The sequence below is a fragment of the Humulus lupulus genome, chromosome 6 (genome assembly GCF_963169125.1).
Source record: "Humulus lupulus chromosome 6, drHumLupu1.1, whole genome shotgun sequence".
Lineage (NCBI taxonomy): Eukaryota > Viridiplantae > Streptophyta > Magnoliopsida > Rosales > Cannabaceae > Humulus > Humulus lupulus.
In genome coordinates, this window is record NC_084798.1 from 32,725,258 (window position 1) to 32,746,146 (window position 20,889).

Below are 20,889 nucleotides of genomic sequence, written 5' to 3' on the forward strand. Positions count from 1 at the left end.
AGTGCGTGGCACGCAACATTAGGATTAATCCCCGTCATATCAGCGTGGCACCATGCCAGGATATCCTGATTATTCTTCACAGTGGCCACGATCTTTTCTCGAATGGCCGATGGAAGGTTTTTCCCCACCTGAATGACTTTGGTGGGATCTCCCGAGTTGAGGATCACCTCTTCGACTTCCTCCATTGGCTCTATTGCCCTCTCGACCCCCAATCTAGGGTCGAGTTCGTCAACATATGCCCCTTGGGCACCCCCAGTTTCTGGTAGATTCTCCGCCCAAGGAGCGGCAACAATCGCCTCCTGGACCGTGTAGACGGATCGGACGGAGACGTTATAACAGCTTCGTGCACTTCATTGGTCTCCCCGGAGGGTGCCGATACGCCCGTTGTCGCATGGAAACTTCAAGCATAAGTGGAGTATCGAGGTTACGGCCCCAAAATCGATTAGGACCGGTCGGCCTAGGATGGCATTATACGCCGTGGGGCAGTCGACCACCACGAATGTGCAGTGCCTGAAGGCACAAGCGTCGCTGTCTCCTCTGAGGGTGACTGGAAGTTGAATTTTGCCTAAGGGCATGAATGCATCCCCATTGAACCCCTGAAGCTGGATGGGGCATGGGGTCAGATCTGTCTCGGTTAATCCGATCGCGTGGAAGGCAGCTTTGAACAGGATGTTTACAGAGCTTCCATTATCGACTAGGATCTGTGACACCTTCTTATTGGCGATCTGGGCTTCCACGACGAGGGGATCATTGTGGGGGAAGTGCACATGTCGGGCGTCATCTTCCGTGAAGGTGATGGGAAGATCCATCATTCGGGGACGCTGAGCAGGTGACTGAACCAAGGCGCACATCTCCCCGGTGTGTTCTAACTCCCTCAAGTACCTTTTCTGGGAGTTGCGGGTGCTTCCGGCAAGGTGCGGTCCTCCGGAAATGGTGGCTACGTGTCCGTCAACGGATGGCGGAGCAAGGCCAGGCGGATATGGGTTTCCGGGTCCTGGAGCCAACATGGCAATGGGTGCCGGAGAGGTCGGAGCAGGAAGCGCTGGGAACTGAGATCCAGGAGCTTGGGGGTGACCGGCTCCAGGAGCGCTAGCGGTCCCCCTCTGTCCCGGAGAGTACGAAGCTCCGTGAACTACTCCCTGTCCGGGATAGATTATGGGTATCCTCACCCATCGACTGAGGTGTCCCGCTCTTGCCAAGGACTCGATCTCATCCTTCAGCTGAAGGCATTCGTTTGTGGTGTGCCCCACGTCAACTCACACCTCTTATTGGAGTCTCGCGGACGCCTTCCTCCGTGAGACACTTTCGGGGGCTTCCTGTAGTTGACCATATTACAGGTCGCTCGATAGACATTCTCTCGTGAGTCTATCAAACTGGTGTACTCCGTGAACTTGGGCTCATAGTTCTTCCGGGGTTTCTTTGAATGGTCCCCCCGGTTGGAGTTTCTTCCGCCTCGTTTATTCCGCGATTGGCTCAGATTTTGTTCTGGGCCTTCCGCTTGCGGGTGCGACGGGCCGGGAGCGATACTACATCCGGTTTGTACAGCTCTGTACCCAGAGAAATGGGTTTGACTCGGCGTCTGAGCAGACGCGGAAGACCCATACACGCTCGGAGTGAACTGAGCTCCTGGAAGCGTGAGGGCTGGTGCGGGAGCTTGCGAAGCAAAGCTCGGTGCAGTCACGGAGGGCGTAGGAGCTAGGGGAACTCCAAAGGCCTGTTGGTAGGCATCCTCAGGGTTGATGATTCCTTGAGCTTTTGATATGAATTCGGACAGAGTTTCTGCTCGTCTCCTTTGCATTTCTCCCCATAGCAGGGAGCCGACGGTAAGCCCCGATTGAAGGGCGATCAGCTTCATGTCATCGCTGACCTTGGTCTTAGCAGCAGCTTCCATCATTCTTTGAATGAAAGCTTTGAGGCTCTCATTGGGTAGCTGCTTGATGTTGGTTAAGGAACCAACCTCCGTGTCGTGGTCCCGGGAAGCAATGAACTGCCTCCTGAATGCGGACTGTAGCTCCTTCCAACTGTGGATGGATCCGGGAGCTAATCTTTTCCACCAGTCCTCCGCGAACTTGGTAAGGGTGAGTGAGAAGCACATGCATTTGGCATCCTCACTGACGCGCGCCACTTGCATCATCTTGTTGTATTTAGCTAGATGGGTGCGCGGGTCTGTCCTCCCCTCATATAATTCTATATGAGGCATTTTGAAGTTCTCCGGGAGGGGCGTTTCCGCGATCCTCCGAATACATGGTTCCGGGTCTTTCTCCTCAGAGTCTAACAGGGCCCCACTTTGCTTCCGGACCAGCTTGGTCAAGGCAGCGATCTGTTCCTCGAGCCTCTTTGTATCGCTCTCCGGGAGGTCACGTCCCCGGAGCTTGTCGTTGAGATGATTTCGCAGGTCATCTCCGCGAGGCCGGGCCTTTTCTCCTTTGGCCTTTTCATACTTGGCCTCCAACCTTCTTCTTAGGTCCACCGTGGACCAGCTATCTTCGGAGTGCGTGTCCGCAGCCCGACCGTCCTGGTTGACGGAATCACTGGGGCGGTTGTTCCTTCCCCCAGGCCTGGGTGCCTTAGCACCGGGCCCTTTAGGCACAGAGTGCCCCCTTGGGGCTGAAGGACGTCTGGGCTTAGGAGCGCCAGAGACCTTCTGCGCGCAGGGGGGGCAGTCGGCTTGGTGATTCACGCCTTTAGGAGGTGCGGGGGCGTTAGTGCGCACAGGCTCCCCAACTTTTTCTTTGCCCTTGTTAGGGGCGGCTTTGGATGGTCCAGCAGCGGCGGGATCCGGCATGGTGGCATCAGCACCACCTAAAACAGAGGCGTCCTCGTCCGAGTCGCCTAGATCTCCGAACTTGCCTTGGAGGCGCTCCATCATGCGCTGCATTTTTTCGGAGACGCGCTCCTGCTCAGCAAGCTTGGCCTTAGTGGCCACCAGTTCTTCGGCTACTTGGACCAGTTCTGGATCCTTCTCGTAGTAGTAGCCGTCTTTGTAGTAACCGTCTCGGACATACTCTTCTTCATTTTCTAAGTATGTCGTATCTTCAGTACTGACCCGATCCTGGCGGGATGTCGGGTCTTCACCTTGGTAGTCCGAGTCGTGGGTACTTTCTCCTTCGGTCTGGGCTACCGAGGGTTCGTTTTGTACCGCGGATTTTCTCGTAGTCACCATCTTTTCAGTACGGAGTGAATACAAAAAACGTACACAGAAAAAGAGCTGACTAACAACTCTCTACAGCTCTCAATGAAAGCACCAAAATGTTTACCGAGTTTTTCGGAAATGAATACAAACAAAATAATAAAAATATAAGAACTGTAGAAGTGCAGAAATATAAATAAACAAACAGGTTTTTTACGTGGTTCAGGCGTTAACGAGCCCTAGTCCACGAGTCGATGTTATTATACTTGTAGAGAATTACAGTAAAATGGCTGGTGTATAAGACCCTCACCAACTCACAATGTTTCTCTCGGGTTCTCTTGAAGAAGATGAAGCTAGAGAGATTTTTTGGCAGAGTTCTTGCTCTGTAATCTCTTGGCCTTTTTTTTTATCGTAAAATGAGGAGGTCTTTATAGCTAGGGTTTCAGATTAGGGTTTTACTCTGCCCCCATGAGTCTTAATTACACCAGCCATAAATAGGGAATACAATTACCGTAGTAGCATGGCTACAAGGCTCTACGTAGGTATAATTACATGAAAATATGGGGAATGCCAAAAGGCAGCTGTCTTTTCCAGGCTGTCAGCGGAACAGTAGGTGAAAAGGCACTTTTAGGCGTGCTGGGATGTGTGCGGCCTCGACCTGTCAGGCGGGATCCTGTGTCAGGTGAGTATCATTTCAACTATGCCTCCTCCGTGACTCGACCGCTTGGTCTTCTTCCGTGCGAGGCACGGAACTGTATCCGCGAAGGTAACCTGAAGTGCTTCTCCTGGAAGGACCTTCCCCGAAGGATATCCCTTCGGGAGTCCAGGAGAATTGATGAGCTTCCGGGTCGCGGTTGCTTGAGAGAGTGTGCTAGACACTAAACGGGAGAGGCGAAGCCTTTCTGTTCATCCGCGAGCCCTGGTCACCCTTCGTGAAAGATAGTGATAATTATGCTTCCCCGAGGCTATCCATCTAAACGCTATCCGGAAATCTGGATAACAGTACCGTAAACTCAATTTTGATCAATAAAATTTTATTAATATAACCAAATTGACCTATTTATATGAGTTTCATATTCAAATTTAAATACTTAATTACATATAACTTATGGTAGTTTGGTCATATTGATAAAATTTAATGTTTCAAATTTGAGTTCAGGGTACCAAATATGTATGATTTCAAATTACAGGGTACCAGATAAACATTATTAAAAACATAAGGTACCAAGTATGCATTTCGATAAAACACAGGGTACCAAATGGGTATATATCCTTTATTTTCTTAATCTCTTAAAATAATTTTTTATTTAATTTTTAAGGAAATTATTATTATTTTTAAGAAAAAAATGAGGTTTTCTTAAAAAAAATTATATTAGTTTTTGTTGACCGCGTTTTTGGCCAACGACGTGTGAACGTCAAAAACGATAAAACCTTCAAGAGAAAATAAACGACACAGACGATTTTATAGTGGTTCAGCCCCAATGTGATGGTAATAGCCTAATCCACTTAGAGTTGTGATTATAGATCTACACTCAAGATCAGATGAACCTGAGTCAACTGAGTTTCTTCAGTGTAGATTACAAGAATACATGAATTCTCTCAAATACAAGTACTCTCTCGCTAGAAAATTCAGATCAAAAGTTCAAAATTCCAAAAGTCCTCTTTATGATGCCATAAGCCTTGTATTTATAGGCTCAGGATCGTACAGATGATATCTCCCATAATCGGGATATTTTATTATTCTCATTATATTAAAATTACAATAATATTCAAAATATAACAATACACTAAATTCGTGGGATAAATTGAGAGATTCCTGCGTATGTCAAGACCGATTCTTGTTGAAGCCGTTTCTGGGAATCTTGACGTAGTCCTGCTCTATCTAGTTGATCCATATCACATTCAGTCTAGTCGGCCAAACCTTCACTGGGCAGACACGCACTTAACTGAGCAGACATGCACTTGGTTGGGCAGACATGTTATGACTGGGCAGACATGCACTTGGCTGGGCAGACAGGTCATGACTGGTCGGACATGGTCATGACTGGGCAGACAAGGTCATGCCTGGGCAGACAATCATATGACTGGTCGGACAAGGTCATATGACTGGCCAGTCAAAATTCTTCATTGGTCTACCGGGTCACTCCTAAGCCAGATCACTTTATCACAACTCTGATGAGCCAATATATTTATTGACTATTAATGTGTCGTTTATAGACCATGCACTGCCACTTGTCACCTCTATTGCCACGTCATCGATCTCCAATTTTTGGGGATAACATTTGCCCCCCAAGTTTATTATACGATTTTCTCGTATGATAAACTTTTCTTCTAGCAAAATGTTCTTGAGGTCATTCAAAAGCTCCTATCCGGTCGATAACTTTCACGTAAGCCCACGACTGCACTTGCCTTTTGATTTCTTCAAATTATATTTTTTGATCTTATGGCTGTGTGTTTTGGGTGAAAAAATGTGTCTGTGCTAGGGATTTTAGGCTTAGCGTTCGGCTTAGGGTTTATGGTGAGGTTTGGACATGAGATATGGGGTATGGCCGTTTGGCCATTGGTTTTTTTTCTTTATGAAAAGCATGGTCCGATTGGACCACACAACAACCCCTTGGTCCCAAGGGCATCTGATCGGATGCTAGCTACACTCGGGCTAGGGCCCTCGGCTTCTCGAACAGCACCCCCGAATGCATGGGCTGCTCGGACTAAATCCCATGGAACCCTCGGACACGCATCCTCGGACACCAGGTGTCCAGTCGGACACCCATGCAGACACGCTAGGGGAGCTGGGCTCCTCGGATGGAAGGTGTGCAACTCCTTGGACATATGCGCGGCAGCAACTCGGACGCAGCTGCTCCTCGGACACGCAGACCCTCGGACTGGCACAGCCGCTCAGACGCATCATTGTCTCCTCGGATGCATTACTCAGCCCCTTCGAACAGCAGGCACGCACACACGGCGCACACACGACACACTTGGTCACCATGCCTTAAGCACTTTTAGGCACTAATTTTTTTTTTCCCATGCATGCTAAAATTTTTCTTCTTAGATAATTTTTTTCTAAGTAGCAACAAATAAAATTTGCTTTTGTTGAATTTTATCTGTATGGTTATTCACCTCCCCATTTTTATTTTTTGTAGAGGAATCGCTTCGACTATAGGGGAGGTGATAACCACACAAATTCTGATACTTTCATCCCACAATTGAGCGATACTCCTCCAAGTAGCGACTCTTCGCTGTTAGTCATGCTTAACAATAGAGTTTCCTACTCGACCAGTGATACATGCTTAGCTGACCAGGGAAGTTGTATCCCTCCCGACCAGGAAAACGTTGCACCTGATCAACTAGACTTTGTACCTTGCCAGTAGTTTACTCTTTTTTGTTGTGAAGCCAATTGTTGCTTAGCAGCTTTGATATTTTTCTCGTACAACCGATCTGTTGGCATTTATACTTTACTTTTCTTTGTTAACTTAAAACATTCTAAGTCTTTTTAGACCTAAAAAGTTATAAGTTTTTTGTGAATAGTAAAGTCACTCTGATGTATGCCTTATATTTTCGCATGAGTACTTAGTTTTCTAACTTAGAAATTCTAGACATTTCATAAGTCCATACTAAGTATACTTTCTCACACTCTTATTGCTCTAACATTTTATGAGCATAATGTTTATTGTCACACGAATATCTGCTCCTAACTTGAAATTTTAAAAAATTCCAAGTTACTTAAGCTTTGTCAAACAAGTTAGCTTAATGGCCTTTTTGGACTTCGAAAATTTACAAGTCAGCCTAAAAACAGATATATTAACTCGTGCTCTTATTGCCTGTGTTAAATTATATACCAATATACCCCATGTGCCCCCCAGGTGATCGAGGGTTGAAAGATCCTTAGTCACTTGCTACTTGACCGAATCTGTTCGAGCAGTTAATTGCTCGTGAAACACATAGAATATATTGAAAATATTCGAGCAGTTGAACACTGCTTGAATGTATCGACCAGTTGAACACTGTCCGATTTTACCGACCAGTTGAACACTGCTCGGATAACTAACACACATGCATATTTGTAGCAAGAATCGACCACGCTGCGCGTAGTCTATTTTATTACTCGTAAATTAAAAAGGACAAAACATGTCTAATAACGAGTCTTAAACAACCAAAATTGTTCAAAACTAAAATGACTAGTTAGCAAATAACCAGTTCATAAACCAAACTTAAATAACAAGTCAAACAACTCGAAATCAAGCTACCACTCTGAAAGCAGTATTTAAAAATAATATATCCTCTGATGCTTGCCACTCCAGTGGTTTCTGATCCTAGCACTCCCGCTCAGCATACTTCTCCTTTGCTTCGTTGCTTTCCTCAGCCAAGTGTGGACCTCCACATATAGTGTCTAAGGTAAAGTCCACAGGTCCGGGCTGCAAGGGTGGAGATCTTTGTCGCTTGAAACCAGGATTTCTGCTGCCTCCTTCTCCCTGGGGTGTCTCTTCCCGGTACTTTCTCAACTTGCCCGACCGGAGAAGAAATTCTATCTCATCCTTGAGGTGATTGCATTCATTCGTGTCGTGACCATAATCTCCATGGAAACGACAAAACTTATTCATGTCTTTCTTCCTCATCTCTTTCCTGATGGGTGGAGGTTTCTTGTAGGGAACCTCTTCATGACTAGCAAGATATATCTCCACTCGGCTGGTCGAGAGAGTGGTGTAGTTAGTGAATTGAGGCTCATACTTGGTTGGATTTTCATTTGAATTCAACTTTGCTTTCTTTTCCTCATGGTGGCCAGACCCGTTATTTCCACGTTTCCTTCCACCAGAGTCACTTGATCCGCCCATATTGTTTATTCAATTCTCCTCTTTCTCTATTGCATCATCTAATTTCATATACTTGTCCGCTTGGTCAAGAAATTGCTGAAGTGTTGAAATTGGATTTCTATGTATACTGTCCCACAAAGGGCTCCGATAAGTTATCCCAGCAGATATGGCAACCATCTTCCCCTCGTCTCCTACAACAGTTGCTCTATTGGCTTCTCTCATGAATCTCTGTATATAGTTCTTTAGAGACTCATCGTTTCCTTGTTTGATATCTGCCAAGTGGTTGGCATAAACTGGTGGAGTCCGGGCAGTGTTGAATTGTCTACAAAACTCCTTCCTGAATGCTTCCCAAGAGGTAATGGAGTTTGGTTTAAACTTCCAATACCATTCCTGGGCAATATCCGACAATGTAGTTGGGAAAACTCTACACCGATAATCGTCACTTACTCCTAGCAATTCTATCTGGTCCTCAAACTTCCCAATATGTTTGATGGGATCTGCCTTTTCTGTATATACTGGCAGTACCGGTTCTTTATATTTTGCCGGTGGCTGGGCTACTCTAATCCAGGCACGAAATGGGCTGCCACTCCGGTGGTCTATTGTATCTATCCCGGAAGGTCGTTTTGACAAACCTTGCACTGCAGCTGCTAGTACATCCAGCTGGGCTTGGATGGCTGGTGCAACTAATGGAGTCTCAAGATCTTGACCGCCTGGTTGGGCATTACCATCTGGCGCACCGTCGTCAAGTATTTCTACTTGACTGGCAGGGCGGTCCAGATTTTGCCCTTCGACCGGGACGGTCCTCCTCTTTTTGGTGATAACATCCCTTAGATCCTTCTGGGAAGCCTGCTCTCCTGCTCGATCGACCACCATACTCTTCGATTTCCCAGAGGGTTTACTACGCGGGACTTGCGTTCTCCCACTACGCTCCTGGCCGGGGTGCAGTGGAGGCCTTTCGGTACGCCCTGGGCAGTCTTTTCCTCCTTGTTGGTCATTGCCCTCATTTTCTTTTGACTGGTCGGTGTGATGACTATCAGCCTCATCACGACCATGCCCATCTTTGAATTGTGAAGTCCTCTTCTCTCGAGGAGTCTTGGTCTGATCCTGCCTGGGTGGAGTCTTTTTACTGCCTAACTGGTGACTTCCTGATCTAGAAGTCTCTGATCGGTGGTTCTTGGAGGGGGTTCTAGAGTGCTCCCTTTGCGTCGAGGCAGTTCTGGATCGGTCCCCGTCATCTTCCCGACCAGGGGGGTTACTCCTGCTTCTGCCCGGTCCTCGAGAGTCGGCTCTGTCAGTGGTCCTCCGACCAGAGTTATTATTTCTTGCTCCCTGGGTGGCTGCTTGTGCAGCGGCTTGAGCATTGGCTTAGGCCAATTGGGTAGCTGCTTCTAGAGCAAGTGCTGCTTCATGATGTCTCCGGTTGACCTCCTCCTGTTGTTGTCTGAGCTCTTCGCTTCTGGCCTCCATATCGCGCCTTTGTTGCTCTAACGCAGCTTTCTGCCTAGCCATCTCTTCAGCGAACGCCTCCTGTCTGGCGTAGAATTGTGCCATCTCCTCCTGGAAGGCCCCCATGGCCTCCTGGAGTTCTTTGACTTCTGGAGTCACGTCCTCGAGCATGACCCTAGGCTTAGTTTCACGATCTTGAAGGCTAGGACCTTCTGATTTGGCAGGCTCTTTAGAGGAGCCTGTCTTCTTGGAGGCCGCATTGGTGTTCTTAGGCGCCATAATACTTCAGGGTCCGTCTGTATTTCTCTTCAGGCTCTCAATGAAAGAACCAAAATGTTGACCGCATTTTTGGCCAACGACGTGTGAACGTCAAAAACGATAAAACCTTCAAGAGAAAATAAACGACACAGACGATTTTATAGTGGTTCAGCCCCAATGTGATGGTAATAGTCTAATCCACTTAGAGTTGTGATTATATATCTACACTCAAGATCAGATGAACCTGAGTCAACTGAGTTTCTTCAGTGTAGATTACAAGAATACATGAATTCTCTCAAATACAAGTACTCTCTCTCTGTAGAAAATTCAGATCAAAAGTTCAAAATTCCAAAAGTCCTCTTTATGATGCCATAAGCCTTGTATTTATAGGCTTAGGATCGTACAGATGATATCCCCCATAATCGGAATATTTTATTATTCTCATTATATTAAAATTACAATAATATTCAAAATATAACAATACACTAAATTCGTGGGATAAATTGAGAGATTCTCGCGTATGTCAAGACCGATTCTTGTTGAAGTCATTTATGGGAATCTTGACATAGTCCTGCTCTATCTAGTCGATCCATATCACATTCAGTCTGGTCGACCAAACCTTCACTGGGTAGACACACACTTAACTGGACAAACATGCACTTAGCTGGGCAGACAGGTCATGACTAGGCAAACATGCACTTGGCTGGGCAGACAGGTCATGACTGGTCGGACATGGTCATGACTGGTCGGACATGGTCATGACTGGGCAGACAAGGTCATGCCTGGGCAGACAATCATATGACTGGTCGGACAAGGTCATGCCTGGTCGGTCATGACACTTGACTGGCTAGTCAAAATTCTTCATTGGTCTACCGGGTCACTCCTAAGCCAGATCACTTTATCACAACTCTGATGAGCCAATATATTTATTGACTATTAATGTGTCGTTTACGGACCATGCACTGTCACTTGTCACCTCTATTGCCACGTCATCGATCTCTAATTTTTGGGGATAACAGTTTTAATGAAAATGGCACAATTTGGTAGTGGTCAAAGTTTGGAGGGGGAAAATTGCTAATTATTCTACACATGGCAGTGCCACATCAACAAACCAAATATCACATCATCAATCTGTTAGCCACCTAAGACAATCTAACAGAAGTCTCATATTTCAGTAACGTGCATAGTTCACAAGTAATTCTTAAATTATGAGAAGTCTTCAGAGATGATCCGAAAGCTCATAAAGTTATTTTTAGGGTTTTTTTTAAGTTTTCTTAGCAAAATAACTTATTTTTTTGAAGTTATTTTGCAATTTGAATTAATTTTGATAATTTTTTTGCAAAACAACCTTCGATACTTGAGACAGTTGGTCGAAATTTTTCAGACTGATGGTCAAAAAATTCAGACAACTAATCGAAATTTTTAGACAGCGGATCAAAATTTTAGACAGAAATCATTTTGCAAAAAAATTATCAAAACTAGATCGAATTGAAAATGACTCTAAAAAATAAGTCATTTACACCCATTACTTTTTATTTTATTTTTTATAACGTTGATAATGAATTTATCATGCAATATGAAAACTGGTCGTTGAAGTTTATAATATTTTTATGAGTGATGTTATTTGGCACCTTAAGGTGCCCAATACAATATGAGGTGTCGCCTCATAATTGTTTAGCGATACTCTGTAATCTTTATTAAATTCAAATAAGTAGGAGCCGATATTAAATTACACCAATAACGATATGATACCTACTTATGATATTAGACACCAGTTGTTCCCCTTAGCAGTTCTCTATTTTTATTGAGTTACATTTGACTAAATATTTTATGATATCAATTTGGCATGTGGTACCAAGATTGCTGAAGCCAAAAAAATTGGGATGGGATTTGCACCATTTGATCCCCTTATTCCTCTGAAAAATAATAATAATAAATTATCAAAATGAGAGATACATAACACACTTCCCAATACTATCATTTGTTCCCAACTTCTCCAATTTACATGCAAAGTTCAAGGCAAGTGGAACTCCGTTAGAGCATCTCCAATGCAAACTACCCCAACCATTGCCTAAAATGTCTAAATCAACTAAAAAATATAATTTTTTATTTTCTCTCTTATCCACATCACTTTTGGCAACTTATTTCTTAAAAATACTCCAATGTAAGCTACCCTAAAAATTGTCAACCATGGTCCCCACATATTATTATTTAATATATCATTTTATAATTATAAATATTATCATCCTAAATTTTTTAAATTCATATATTAATATAAATAAATAGTACATGATATTTAAATTAGACTAAATTTTAAAATAACTTATAAAATGACATAATCGTAATTAATCAATCTAACATAATTAAAAAAATAACTAATTAATATGATTTCCAAATTTTGACCATATGTGTTCCACCAAGTCCGCTTGAAGATTGCGATGAATATTTCTATCACGAATTTCAGCATTTCTTTGCAGCATTGTCGGGAAGTCGGAAATAGATCCATGCAATACTTCAACTGTTGGGGTGTCTGTAGGGCCATCATCATAATTAAAATCAACCAAACTCTCATATGCATCTCTTTCATCATCGATAATAATATTGTACAATATGATGCATGCATACATAATATTGATAATTTGGAAGAAAAATATAGTGTGAAAATGAAATTAAGTAAGTGAGTATTTATAGGAAAAAAAAAATTCTAACGGTAACAGAAAAAATATGTATATATATATTTATATAAAAAACGGTAAGAAAATAAATATATGTATATATATATATATAAAATTATATGTATATATATAAAAAAAAAAAAGAAAAAATGAAAAAGGACTGTTGCCTCTGTGAGGCAACCAAGTTGGGCAATAGTCAAAAATTTTAAGAGCTCAAATTCATAAGCTACACTTTGTGTCAGATTTTGGTCAATGGCAACTGCTATAGCTCTCCCTATTGGAGATGCTCTTATATGGTGACACGACAACCAGTCACTAGACTAGAGCCGTTGGTCAACACAAACAAATGCCAATCTTGGGAAAAAAAATTCTGCTGCATGCATGTTTTACTGTCTCATTCCCGTCTCATCAACTAATTTAAAAATCTCATCTAATTTAATTAACTATTAATAAAATTATTTGACAACATTAAAATGAATTAACAGAGCTTTCAATTTCCTCTCCAACTAATTTAAGACACCTCATCTAATTTAATTAACTATTAATAAAATTATTTGACAACATTAAAATGAATTAACGGAGCTTTCAATTCTCTCTCCAATAAAAATAATAATATCAATCTATTTTTAAAAGAAAAATAATCTCAATTTAAATTTAACAATAATATTCATCGGTTAAATATAAAATTAGTTGAAAATCCTTATTAAAATTTAATCTCAATTAATTAAAAGTCTAATTTTGTTGGTAATCAGTCACGTTAAACGACATTTTTTTAAAATATTATTGGAAATAAAAATAAAATAGAAAACCACATTAATATTATTGCTCTCATCGTTGAAGGAAATAAAATACATAACATTTCTTTATAAAATTTAAAATTATAAGTCATTACCAACATAACATAACTATATGTGATTTTTTTTTCAAAACAAAAGAAAGGTTAAAATCGTCAGATATTAATGTTAAATTTAAATTAAAAAAAATACAATATTAGTTCCATTTAAATTAAGGGAATATCGATTCTTATTCAAATTAAGATTATACAATCAAATTTTCATTTTTTTCCTTCTCCTATTATTTTGCATAAGAAAACGCTATTTCTTCGCTCCTATTTTATTGCAGAAGAATACATATAAATGCTATTTTAAAAAAAAAAAAAATCACATATAGTTACGTTATGTTGGTAATGACTTATGATCAGATTTTAACTTTTATAAAGAAATCCTATGTATTTTATTTCCTTTAACATTGAGAGCAATAATGTTAATGTGGTTTTCTATTTTATTTTTGTTTCCAAGAATATTTTAAAAAAAATTTGTCATTTAAGGTGACTGATTACCAAAAAAAAATTAGACTTTTAATTAATTGAGATTAAATTTTAGTAAAGAGTTTTAACAAATGTCACCAAAAAATAGGACTTATAATTAATTGAGATTAAATTTTAATAAGGATTTTTCAACAAATTTTATATTTAAGCGATATTATTGCTAAATTTAAATTGAGATTATTTTTCTTTTAAAAATAAATTGATATTATTATTATTATTATTTTTATTGGAGAGAGAATTTAACATTAATTAAGAAAAGAGAATTGAAAGCAATTAAATTAGATGATGCGTCCTAAATTAGTTGGTGGTACATTAATGAGACAATATAATGGGAAAAAAATCTGCTGTCTCAAATTTCCTGTCCCCTCCATGTCCCACAAATTATTTTAAGACAATTTATTTATTTATAGTGTTAATATAACTGGGAAAAAAGAAAATTGTAAATAATTTAAATATATATTAAATAAATAAATGAGGTGTCTTCAAATAATTAGTGGGATATGGATGAGAGTGTAAATTTGGGTATTGGTGATTTTTTTTCATATAACGGGGACAAAATATATGTGATTTATTTTAACATTTCGGTTCATGCGTTTGACAAAATATATTGTCTATCCCATCAAATACTAATGACTCATCACATATAAATTTTAATTATAAAAATGACTGACACTACACCAAGTCAACCAAGCATGCATATAAATTTTAATAAATGGATTAGGAGTAGATTTGGGGAAGTATGAAAGTTTATTCTTCTTGGGCTCTTTATGTATGCAATACCCATTTGCTGACCGACCGAGTTGGTTCAAATCATAAATATACTGATAAATTGTAGCTCCTGTAAAAGATATGTATGCTGAATTAGTTAACACATAGTTTTGAGAAACAGCTAATAACTTTGTTTAGGAAAAAAGTTGCCCAACATCCCACGTCAAAAACTTCAAAACAAACCACCTCTCATTCACAACTTGTTGGAGGTTTTAGTGTTTTGCTTTCTTATTGTATATAGTTAGTCTTTGTTAATCACTAGACGTCTCTTAACATCACCATTTAACTAACTTGAATAAGAAATGAAAAGCCTTCATTAATTCTCCACCACAACAGAGCAAAACATTTACACGATTTGTATGAAACTTAATAATTTACATTATTCAAAGTTGACTTGAAACACAGCCAAACCAAGCATGTAGTCGTCCAATCCTAGTGCCTTGGAGTCAAGCGCGCACGCAAAGGATTCTTCATAACGATGGTGAACTCATGCACCTCCGATAAATCAACATCATCAGCCTTATTCCACTCAAACTTCCAAACCAAATTGGCCACAAAATACTCCAAGTGAAGCATGGCCAGAGCAGAGGCAGGACATATCCTCCTCCCGGCCCCAAAAGGCATCATCTTGATCTCCCTATTCCCCTTTATATCAAACTCCACCTTATCATTACCAATCATAAATCTCTCCGGCTTGAACGCCATGGGATCCTCCCACACCTTGGGGTCCAATCCCATCTCCGCCACCATGAAGTTGACGCTTCCATTCTTCGGCACCAAATGTCCACCCACCACCACGTCATCACTCACCGCGTGCGGCAACACGAAGTGCGCTGGCGGGTGACGCCGCAGCCCTTCCAGTATCACAGCTTTCAAATACGGCATCTTCTGTAAATCATCTTCTTCAATCCCATTCCCTTTTTGTACTAGTACCACCCCTTTTATCTCCTGATACAGCTTCTCTTGAATCTCAGGATGTTTCACTACGTTGGCCATGATCCACTGCAGTGCCGTGGAGGTCGTGTCCGTGCCCCCGTTAAGAAATTCTGAGCACAAGCTCACCATTTCTCCTGTTTCAAGCTTCCTTTTCTTCTCTGGTAGCTCCAGACCCAGTAAGGTATCCACATAGCAAAGCACGAAATCATCATCATGATCTGCAGCAACCTTGGTTTCCTTGACCTTCTTCCGGGAATTTATGAGGGGGACCAGAACCGCATGTTGTTCCTTGCGGAGCTGAAACAACTTCTGCCACCGTTTTCTGAAAAGAATCTTGGTCAAACTGGGGCAGAGGTTGAGTAAGTTGAAGCCTGAGAAGGCCATCATCATGCGACGTTGAAGGGTCTTGATTTCTTTGATCTTCGACTCCTCAAGCTTGTCTCCAAAGCACATCAAAACCAAGAGGCAAAACATGGCGTACTGGAAGTGATCCACTACCCGGACGCCGACGGCGCCGCTGCCTTGATCATCGGATTCGAGCCGTTTGAGGAGAATATCGAGAACCCATTTGCGAGCGCGGGAATAGGACTTGACCCGCGAAGGGTGGAGGATCTCTGAAGTGATGTTGCGGCGGAGGAGGCGCCAGGTGGGGCCGTACCTGGCGGAGCTGATGTTAAGCTGGTTGCCGTTGAAGATTCTAGTGGTGGGTGGGGCGGGAGGGCGGTCAGCGAAGGCGGCACCGTTATGGATGAGAGCTTGGTGGGCGAAGACACGGTCGGCGATGATGACGGTACGGTGGGAGCCGATGCTGAGAGAGATAACGGGGCCGTACTTAGCGTGGAGGCTGCGGAGGACGGGCTCGAGCTGGAAGAAGGTTTTACGGAGAAAGAAGAGGTTGCCGATTATGGGAAGGGTGAGAGGTCCGGGTGGGAGTTTTGGGTTTTTTTTGGGAATGAATTTGAGAAGAAAGAAAGGGACGAAGAAAAGAGCGAGAAGGATGAGGGAGAGCCACCACCAACCGGAACTGCTGCTTTCCATTGATTTGTCTCAAACTCAAACTCAAACTCTGCCAGCCAAAATGAAAGATTGGATGACAATAAATATGTTGTTTGGTTGTAAGTGTAAACTACATGAGAAGAGGAGATATTCAGTACTCTCTCACAGGTGTAAAAAGTTCTCCTTTCATTAAACTATATATTTTTGTATTTTTGTAGTACATGTTTAAAAGATAGCTAACGACACTTATATGTTAACATTTTAATATATAGATTTGTATGGCTGAATTCTCCATGGAGATGGTGACTCATAGTCTCTCGAGGGGCCTTACGTCATGGATTAGCTTACTCATACAAACTATAGATGCTTATATGATGTTAAAAAAAAAACCCTTTGTTACTACCCAATCTTCACTTTGAATTTAGCTTACATATGCTTGTCAATTGTATTCAATTGATTTTCATTTTTGTTGGTGACCAAGTTGCCAAAAAGACTCCTTCTTGGTTGATTGGAAATTTGATTCAATTCATTGTTCTTTTTTTTTTCTTCTTTGAAAATGATATATTTTTGGGTTTTTAGCATTATTGGCCCTTAGTTAATCATCATTTGTCAATTTAGTCCCTAAATTTTTATTTTGGGCAATTACATCCCTAAGTTGTCAACTCACCCCAATTCACTTAACACCTATTAAATTTTAACAAAGATACACCAACTGACTACTATGTGAGCTCTCACATGATTCTTTGCATTAGCTCACTATATTAGAGTGGAAAAACCAATATGTTGTTAGATGCTAAGAAAAAAGAAGCCTGGGAAAAGAAAAAAAGACTGCAATTTGATTAGGGTTACAAGTCTTCATTTCTCTTATTAGAGTTTAAACAAGTTTGAGAAAAAAAGAAAAGAAAATGGATTCGAAAAATACTCATTTGAAGTTTATGACTAAAAATAGATGGTAAAATTTTGTGACAAAAGAGAAAGAAATGCAATACACAATCATGTGAAGACGAATTTGCCCATAGTATTAATCATGTGAGAGTCATATGGTAGTCAATTAGTATGTCTCTGTTAAAGTTTAACAGGTGTTAAGTGAATTAAGGTGAATTGACACTGTTTCAAAAATTCAAGAATGTAATTGCCCAAAATAAAAACTCAAGGACTAAATTGACAAATGATGATTAACATACGGGCAATAGTGCTAAAACCCTATTTTTTTATTGTTCCAGTATTACTAAAACATTTATTATTTTATGGTGTCCCTGTAGTGGTGCATCAGTTGGCACGCCACAGTGAATAATTATAATTTAGCTGATGGGATACAAAACACTAACGAATTATAATTAATTAAATATGTGTGAAGCATATTTACCCCGGATGCTATATTGCATGTTATGCTTTCCAACATCATATGTGATTCTTTATGATTGTTTAGCTTTAGCAATATTTAATATTACTTAATAAATTTAAGTATTACCCTAAATGCATATAATATAGTTAAAAGCAGAACAGAGGAGGGGAGCATTGTTTTTGTTAAGCAAAATTCGTACACTGCAAGTAGGTCCATGTTGTAGTTACATATATTTTACACACCTATAATATAATCAATTAATTATTATAAATTTATATAAATATTCTTATTTACTACTTTTCAAATAATTATCTTGTTGGTGAAAAAAAAACACATGTGAGATGACTAATTAGGAAGATTATTTTTTAAAATTTGAAATATTTTTATTTTAAAATTTGAAATATTTTTATTTCAAAATCATATAGCTTTTATTTCAAAATTTAAATATTTATCATTTTTCATATTAATAAATAATATTTAAAAAATCTTCTATCGACTAGACAAAAAAGAAAAAGAAGTTTACATAAATAATTGAAAAATAAACATAAATTCTATATTTATGGAAAAAAATAATTATACAAAATATAGCAAGTTTTGAAAAAAAAAATTTAAATATGGCAATTCCATAAAATATAAAAAATTGATTACCATAAACCTAATTACACAAAACTCTCTCTCACTCTCCTCTATCCCTCACCATATCGCTCTCTTTTCTCCTTTCTTTCTCTCTCCTCCCCCATTCGGTTCCCTCATCTCAGCCCTCCGCCGGCAATGCCATCTCCGCTCCCACCCCCAACGGTGACACACCTCCACCCCTGCCCTAACAACGACACACCTTCGCCCCTTTAGTTCTTCTTCTTCTTTCTTCAAATGTGGCTATATTCTTATTCTTTTTGTTCTTCTTCTTTTTCACATCTCATTTTTCCTTTTCAAATTTGCTTCAAATGTAATTTTGCACTTCATATTTGATTTTTTTTTCTTTTAAATCTAACTGTCACCAGTTACTATCATCATGATCTGTTCTGATTTATGGGTTTTTTTTCTTTCAAAATTGTTTAAGTAACCAAGTACCATGACGCCTGCTTAGCAACACACCTCCGCCCCTTTAGTTCTTCTTTCTTCAAATGTGGTTTTATTCTTATTCTTTTTGTTCTTCTTCTTTTTCACATTTCATTTTGCCTTTTCAAATGTAATTTTGCACTTCATATTTGGTTTTTTTTTTCTTTTAAATCTAACTGTAACCAGTTACTATTATCATGATCTGTTCTGATTTATGGGTTTTTTTTTCTTTCAAAATTGTTTAAGTAACCAAATACCATGACGCCTGCTTCTTTTTATTCATATCTGATTTTTTTTAGACCTAGCTGTAACCAGTTGCGATAACAATTAATTTAGATTATTTTGTTTAGATCTGATTTTGTTTTCACACCTAAACAAGTAACCAGGTACCATGACGACTGCTTTTTTTTTTTTAGATCTGAATTTTATTTGTCAAATCTAGATGTAACCAATTACGATTATGATCAATTTATTTTTTTTGTTTGGTTCTTATTTTTTTTCCAGTCTGGCTAAGTAGCCAGTTACCATCGCAACTTGTTCTTTTTTTCATATCATTTTTTTCAGACCTAGCTATAACTAGTTACCTTCACGATTAATTTATTATTTCATTTTTTTTTTCCAAATCTCACTAAGTAACTTGTTACAATTCAGTTGGTATTTTGATAGTGGTGCATTAATAAAAAAACCAAAATTATTTTTATAATTGTAACTAGTTACTACAATACTACTAAAAAAATAAAAACGACTTTTATAGTTGTAACTAGTTACCACACATCACTAAAAAAATTAATAGTGGCATACGATTACTAACACAAAATAATCAAAATTATTTTGATAGTGGTAATCGGTTACTGCGGAGAAAATATTGATTGAAGAAGATAAAAAATAGAAGAAAAGAAGAATAAATGTGAATAAAAAACATGGTGATGAAGGTCTCATATATTTTTTTCAATGATTAATGTAAAAAAAAATGTTTTATAAAATATGAATGATAAAAAAGAATAAAAATTGATTAAAATTATAAAAATAATCTCAAAACATATTAAAACTAGCTACTAAAATTGTATAAAAATAAATAAAATATTATAAATATATGGGAAAAAACTCCCATAAAAATGTAAATAAGAAAAATATGCCATAAAAAACTTAAGAAAAAAAAGTGCCATATTTTTCAAAGTTAATTTTTTTTTACATATTTGGTGTAATTTTCTCAAAAAGAAAAGAAATCCCAAAATCTAAAATATCATAGAAAAAAAGGCTAACATCATGCATCTTTTCTCACACTTATTATATTGTTCAGACCAAATCTTCCGAGCAATATTTGTTTCCCGAAATAAAAACTATGATACATAATCTTTCTAAATCAACTTTTGGGATATGCTCTCTATGCAATCAAGCTTTGACAAAAACAAATAGTGATTACATGTAAGAAAACTCTCTAATGCATATTTTGACAGAATAACAATATAGCAAATACTTAAAAAAAAATCTCCCATCAATCAACTATTTATAATGAAAAGAACAAAAAAAAAAAGGCTTAGAACAACTTATCGACATTGGTCTACATGACATTCTCAAGTTTCTTTTCCCTCTCAACTATAATAGACTTTTCTTCACCTCATAAGAGCATCGCTCCTCAGAGGCCTCTGCTTCTTTTTCTCTTCTCGCAAGACCATTTGCTCGAATTTGTCTTTTTGTGAAACACGCGTTTTGATATTGCTTCTGAAAACTTCTTAATTTTCTTTGGAAATACGTTACTCACGTGTCAGCCACGTTCTATAAAATGAAAGTAATTACTAGGTGGGAAAAAATAAACACATTAGCTCTTTTTTCAAAAAAAAAAAAAAAAACCACGCACATATTATCTCTTAAAAACAAATCAAAGCACCTTGATTCGTTTTTATGGTTTTTTTTAAATTTGAAACATTTGATTTCTAACCTTGTTCAAAATCATAAAATAATTTAAAAAAGGAAGTGAGTATAGTATATTTAAAGGGAAGAGCTTATTTATTAATTCCATTCCAGTTCTTAAAAGAGTTGGGATCATGAATAATCAATTAGAGCTGCATGAGATCCCCCACCAACGTAGACGTAATTATAGTCTTAGATGTCCTTGTAATCGTAACCATAATCAATCT

General features: G+C 39.2%; 1 protein-coding gene across 1 annotated transcript; it reads right to left on the minus strand.

Moving 5' to 3' along the window:
• Positions 1-14,711: 14,711 nt before the first annotated feature.
• Positions 14,712-16,703, minus strand: LOC133782022 (cytochrome P450 89A2-like). The gene has a single exon (XM_062221163.1). It carries the CDS (start codon positions 16,387-16,389, stop codon positions 14,848-14,850), a length of 1,542 nt encoding a protein of 513 aa, XP_062077147.1. The 5' UTR covers positions 16,390-16,703; the 3' UTR covers positions 14,712-14,847.
• Between the last annotated feature and the right edge of the window lie 4,186 nt (positions 16,704-20,889).

What these genes read in the sequence shown, in the direction of transcription:
- LOC133782022 (XM_062221163.1), bottom strand. Translation starts at nt 16,389, where the DNA reads ATGGAAAGCAGCAGTTCCGGTTGGTGGTGGCTCTCCCTCATCCTTCTC.